The 6,339-nt window shown below is 42.9% G+C and overlaps 1 protein-coding gene across 1 annotated transcript in view; it reads left to right on the plus strand.

Moving 5' to 3' along the window:
• The window catches only part of THEMIS2 (thymocyte selection associated family member 2), a 30,082-nt gene extending 29,472 nt beyond the window's left edge, over window positions 1-610 (plus strand). Inside the window, exon 7 of the mRNA XM_016132069.2 lies at window positions 572-610. Within this exon, the coding sequence (XP_015987555.2) occupies window positions 572-591 (20 nt within the window). The 3' untranslated portion in view covers window positions 592-610. The remainder of the gene's footprint in view (window positions 1-571) is intronic.
• The last annotated feature ends 5,729 nt before the right edge of the window (window positions 611-6,339 follow it).

The following is a 6,339-nucleotide window of genomic DNA, read 5'->3' on the forward strand; positions in this document are numbered from 1 at the left end:
TTGCGCTCCCTGCACATGTTCTTCACCATAGTCTAATCCAGCAACACTTCCTCCACTGCTTTAACTATTCCTCGTATAGTGTGGTTGTGTTCCTCCTATAGAAAAAGGAACATGTCTGTCAGTTCCTTGCTGTAAATACTGCTAGGTTTTAGACATTCCCCCCCCCCCCCCCATTTATTTAAAAATATCTATCGATGCCTCTTTTGTCCCAAGCTCTGTGCTGGCTGCTGGGATTCAGTGGTAAATAAAGGTGGACATGGTCCCTGGGCTCCTGGATGGTTTTCTTTTATTAAAACACTGTTTTAAGTATTTTATATTTATTAACTGAATCCTGTGAAGTAGATAAAGTAGTTATTGTCCCCATTTTATAGATGAGGAAACTTAGGAACAGAGAGGCTAAGTTTTGGGAGCCTGCATTCAAGCCAGGAAATCTGATTTCACCAACCGGTGTAGTTACTATTACCTTCTTGAACATCTTAAAGTCAAGTGACAAGTACGGTCAGGCAGGAAAACTGTAAATGAAGTGGGTAACAGAGGGTGTTTTTTATTGTTGTTATTGTTGTTTTTTTAGGCAAGGCAACCCTTGATTGACCTCACCACAATGAAATACCATCTCACACCTGTGAGAATAGCAATAATCAACAAGACAAGTAACAACGAGTGTTAGAGAGGATGTGGAGAAAAATGAACCCTAATACACTGCTGGTGGGACTGCAAATTGGTACAGCCACTATGGAAAACAGTAGGGAGGTTCCTCAAAAAACTAAGAATTGATCTACCATATGATCCAGCAATCCCTCTACTGGGTATTTACCCCAAAGATCTGAAAACCCATATCCGAAAAGATATTTGCACACTGATGTTCATAGCAGCATTATTCACAGTGGCCAGGACATGGAAGCAACCAAAGTGTCCTACCATAGGTGACTGACTAAAGAAGCTGTGGTCCATATATACAATGGAATATTACTCAGCCGTAAGAAGAGATGAAATACTGCCATTTGCAACAACATGGATGGACCTCGAGATAATCATGCTAAGCGAAGTAAGCCAGACAGAAAAAGTTGAAAATCACATGACATCACTTATATGTGGGATATGAACCTAAAAGCAACAAAGGAATAGGACAAACAAGCAGAGACTCATGGACATGGACAATAGACTAGTGGTTACCAGAACGTAGGGGGTGGAGGAGGAGCGGGTAGGTAGATGGTTAAATGGGGTCAAATTTAGGGTGGTAGGGGGAGAGTGAAGTGGGTAAAGGGGATCAAATAGATGGTAGCCGAGGGAAACTGGACTTTGAATGGTAAACACACTGTAGAATATACAGATGTCAAATTATAATGTACACCTGAAAATTATATAATTGTATTAACCAATGTTACCCCAATAAATAATAAAAAATAAAATAAATTCTAGAAACTAAAAAATAAATAAATAAAAGGAAAAAAAGTTTAACATATCCTAAAATAGCCACCATTCTTGTGTGTTTCAACTACCTTTTAATGCTCCTTTTCTATTTGAAACTTTTCTGTTGGGATTGTCATCATGAACTCATGGCCTTTCACAGATTCTACTTGTTCTAATAATTATAACAATGACAATGATAAAATAATTGTCATGTTATTATTGATGCTGCATTTGTCACATCTTGGCCAATGAGAGGTTGGTTCCTTTGTCCTATCACCACTGCTGATGTTCTTTAAAGTCTCCTGGCTTTCTGGCAACCTGAGGACACTCTACTCCCATCCAGCCTGTTTTTTTCTTTCCCCAAGGCTTGAACTCAGTACCTCTTTCTTGAGTGGAGAACAGTACACATGCGCCTTATGAGAGTTGTCGATGCGCAGGGAGCTGCTCTACTTTGAGCCCTTTTACTAGTCACTCGGCAAGGAAAACATTTCTTTTTTTAAGGTTAAAAGGTTACATTTATTTTTCCAATTTAACACAGTATGTTGCTATACCTTACATTTCTTGCACTGACAGAAAAATTGTGGACAGTTTTTTTTTAACCTTGGAGCAAAGGGCATTAGATTGGCAAAGACATAGGATCTGGGTGTGCCTCTGGGTCAAGAGGGCAGGATCAGAAGGTTCTGCTTTATTCATTTAACCTTCACAACAACCAAATGAGGTGAGCGCTGTTGTCATCTCCAGTTTATGGATGAGGAAACTGAGCTTCTCAACCTTTTCCAATTCATAGGCACATGTAGAAAATAGTGGTTGCATAGGACGCTGGATTAAACAAGTAAGGCTAACAGAGACTGAAGGTGCAGGGTGAACACTAGTTCCTGTTTGCCCAGAACTTGCTCCATTTTAAAGGCGAAAGTCCTTTATCCTGGGAACCCCTCCAGTCTCAGTCAAACCCAGATGGTCAGTCGCTCTTCAGAGATGTCAGACTGGGGTCTCTGGCTGCCTAAGCCCAGTCTGCCTGACTGACCTATGGATGAATATCTCCTTGCTCTTGTAAACTTTTAGGGGTGCACCGGTATACCTGGCCATTCCAGGTGAGGTCACAGAGCTAGTAAAAAGAGGAGCAGCTCTGTGGAACTCCAGACCCCAACTCTTAACTGTGATGTTTTGTTCTTCTCTGCGCCCCCGTTTGCCCATCCCCTTACCCTTGCCAGCACATCTGTACCCTCAAACACTCAGTACTTTGGTGCTGTTGTCCCACCAAACTAACAGAGGTAAAATTGGCTTACGCATGCTCACTTTGTTCTCAAAAACATTTGCAATTTTAAAGAGTGTCCCAAGAAGAGGAAGTGTGTCCAGGAGGCTAGACGGTCAGAGAGATACACATAAAGGGATGACAGTGCCCAAACTGGATGTCATGCTAAGAACTTTGGATTTTCCCCACAGCCATGGGGAGCCACTGCAGATTTAGGAGAAGGAGAGTTGCATGGTCACTTCCATGTTTTGAGATGTTCTTTCTTGCTGGCAAAGTGAGGGAATATGGACAGGTCAGGGACTGGAAATAGGGTGACCCATTAGGAAACTGGAGAAACAATCAAAGTGGCAATGATGTGGGCTCGAACCAAGGCAGAGGGAGTGGGAAAGAAAGGGACAGATAAGGCAGAAGTCATAGGAAAGGGGAAGTTCGAAGATATCGTTAATTTATTAATTTTTTGTGTATCCAGTCAGTCCTATTTACTCCATCATATACTTATTTAACAAATATGTTTAGCTTCTGTTAATTGCCAAGAGCTACAGTAACCCTGAACTGACTCTAGTTTAGAATCTGACAAGGAGAAACAGGAGTTCCTGAACTCAAGAGCAGAAGCAGACTTCTCTAGTTAGTGTTTGGCCATGCCGAGTTTGTCATTTATGGCTGACTTCAGATATCTCTCTGAGATCTTTAAGGATCAACCATTAAAAACAGCCGCGCTTAGAGGAGACACAAATTATATGGTATAATTTGAGGCCTCCCAGGTTTCATCATTAGATATTTTTTCTTTTGGGTCAGTCACTGCTGCTACAAAGGGAAAATCAAGTAATTATTCCATAATCTTTTCACTCTCTTGCTCCAAAGCCTTCGGTGGTTCCCTGTGACCTATAGGAAAAAGTTTGAGGTCTTAGAATGGCTTCTAATCTGGGCACTAGCATGGTTATAATTTTACATTTATCTGTATGAATCTTACTGAAGCCTATTTCTCTCACTAAACTATAAACTAGTATTGTTTGTCAATAGTTCATCACTAGTACCTGGTATGATGCCTGTCAGAGATTGCTTAATAAATATTTGTTAAAAGAGCAATGTGTATTTTCTCTAGAGTGACTGGACTAGATAGATGTCAACATTCATGGATTCTATTGTGGCCCCTTTCTTGACTTTCTTGGACTAAACTCTTTGTGGACTTGAACCCCAGGCCAACTACAGCTGCAACCTGACTTCCTAGAGGCTCTGAGGCCAGGAATGGGCAAAGGTCAATGGCACTTTAGGCCTGACCCCAAAACTTCCCAGGACTTTGCTACCAAGGAGTCTGTTTCATATGTACTGCTGGGGTGTTAAGACTGAAAGGGCTACAGCAAAATCACGAAGCATGCTTGCCTCTTATAGTTTTTATACAACATACATTTCTCCAAGAGTGATGAGGATATTCTGGAGATTACAGCTTCCAAGAGTCAAATGAATGCTATGGGCAATTTGAAGAAGAAGGACTGTTTTGTACTTAAGGAGGCAAAGTCTCAACCAGTTGAATGTCTCTGCCTCACTTACCTCTTCCAGTAAACCCAGCACAAATGAGTCTAGTGAATCAGGCTGGGCCCAAGAAGAAGCCACTGTCATTTGGGTAGCAGGCTCCTGGCAGAGGGCTGAGTGGGGGCTGAAATCCCCCCAGCTTCACTCTGAGCCTTGACTGTGTCTCTCTAGGATGTTTGCACCTTTGTCTAATTCACACGAATTCCTAGAAGGGTGCCTTTTTCTAATTGCACAGACACACCTTATGGGTTCGTGGTGGTGAGAGTCGTGGGGGCTCTCTGGGGACAGTGACTAAAAAGCTAAGGTGTTTAAAAGAAGCCCCTGCATCTAGCCAAAAGCTGAGTGGGACTCTGGCACCCCTCAGTGGGTTTACGAGGAGTGCCTAAGCCCCCTCAGAGTTCTCTCCCTTGTTCCAATTTCTAGCCTAGTCATTGTCAACTCCCTGCTCAGCCCTGAGGGAGCTGCCTGCCCAAGACTTCTGCCTGCCCTCTTTCCCGACCAGTCCCCTGGGTTACCATCCAAGCGTATCTTGATGTGCCCTAGATACCGTCCAGTGGTTATGAATCAGGCCATAGGCTCTGGTGCAAGAAAAGTTACACTGCCTTATCTTCATTAAATCAACACCAGTTGGTTTCTGAGCCCTTTTCCCTCTGCCCCGGTGGTTATTTTAATGTCCTTCTCCTCCTTAGGATGACCCAGGGCCATGAGCAATGACAAGGCTCCAGTGCTTGGTTGTTCATGGGCCCCGTTGTTATATTTCTTGGCTAAGCTTGGATACTTCTGAGGGGCCAGAAGTTCTGCGGCAAGTCTGATTCCAAGGGCTTTGCCAGGCTGGGAGCCTTGTTGATTTGTCTGTGTAATGTCATTTCCTTCTTCTGAATATAAGTTCCATGAAAGCAGAGACTTTGTTTTTAATTCACCATTACGTCCCCAGAGTCCAGAAGCTGACATCTAATATTATTGAATCCAATGAATGTCCGAGGACTTTGTGTCTGAAAACTTGTTCCTTCCTGGAGATGGCATGGACATGACTGGAACCCAGTAACCTCTGTCTGCTCTCCTGGCTGGGTGGGTCTCCCTTGTCTTATAAGTGCTTCCCTTGGCCCCTTCCACTATTCTCTCTAGGAGGTCAGAGGACAAAAGCCTAGAGGTGGCTGTTGTTAAGAAGCTGTGGCCTTCTATTTGTCCACGTCCTCCCCCAAGAGAAGGAATCTTTGCTACCTGCTTAGAACAAGGTTTTAAAAAAGAGCACAATACAGCAAGAACATAAATGAACACCTCAAGCAATTCTCCAACTAGTCTTTTTAATTCCTCCCTCCTACTAGTTACTAATTCCCTATAGAGATTCTCACCACTTTCCCCAGGACTTCCCTGCCTCAGCCTCCTTCCTGGTCTCCCTGAAAATCCACCTTCCGCAGAGCCAGTGCGGTTGTTCTAAGATGCTAATTGGGTTGCATCGCTGCTCTAGTTACGACTCTTCAGTGGCTTCCCACAGCTCTCAGCTCAACAAGCAAGCGTGGCCTGGCTCCCTCCAGCTTCTCTGCCTCAGGATCACCCAACATGGCTCCCTGGGGTGTCTCAGCACCTCTATCCTAACAGATCTTCCTGGGACTCGCTTCTCCCCATTTTCTCCCCCTTCTAGATAACTCTTACTTGTACGTTAACATTAAGCTGGTGGGACAACCATATGTCTTGTGATGCATTGTAACAGGAAGGACACATGACCACCTGAGAAGTCTTTTTGCTAAAAACTCAAACATAAATATCATCAAACCTCTAGAACTAACTATCAGCTTACAGGAAATATGAGGAACAGAGAAATGTGTTAAATGACCACCAAGAAGCAACCAGCCAAATCTTCCAGAAAGTAGGAAATTTTATAGGATGAATGACGTGGTTCCTTTGACAAAGAGCAAAGACAAAAAAGGGAGGGAAGAGGTCTACAAATTAAGAGAGACTTAAGAGACACCCCAACCAAATGCGATGTGCGGACCTGGTAATGGATACTGATTTGAATAAACCAACTTTAAAAATAATGAGATAATAAGGGAAATTTAAATATTTGCCAAAGATCTACCTGGTGATAGTAATTACTATTATTTTTTTTAGATTTGATAATGGTATTATCATTGTGTTAGGAAAAGAGT

Source organism: Rousettus aegyptiacus, unplaced genomic scaffold (genome assembly GCF_014176215.1).
Source record: "Rousettus aegyptiacus isolate mRouAeg1 unplaced genomic scaffold, mRouAeg1.p scaffold_m13_p_1, whole genome shotgun sequence".
NCBI lineage: Eukaryota > Metazoa > Chordata > Mammalia > Chiroptera > Pteropodidae > Rousettus > Rousettus aegyptiacus.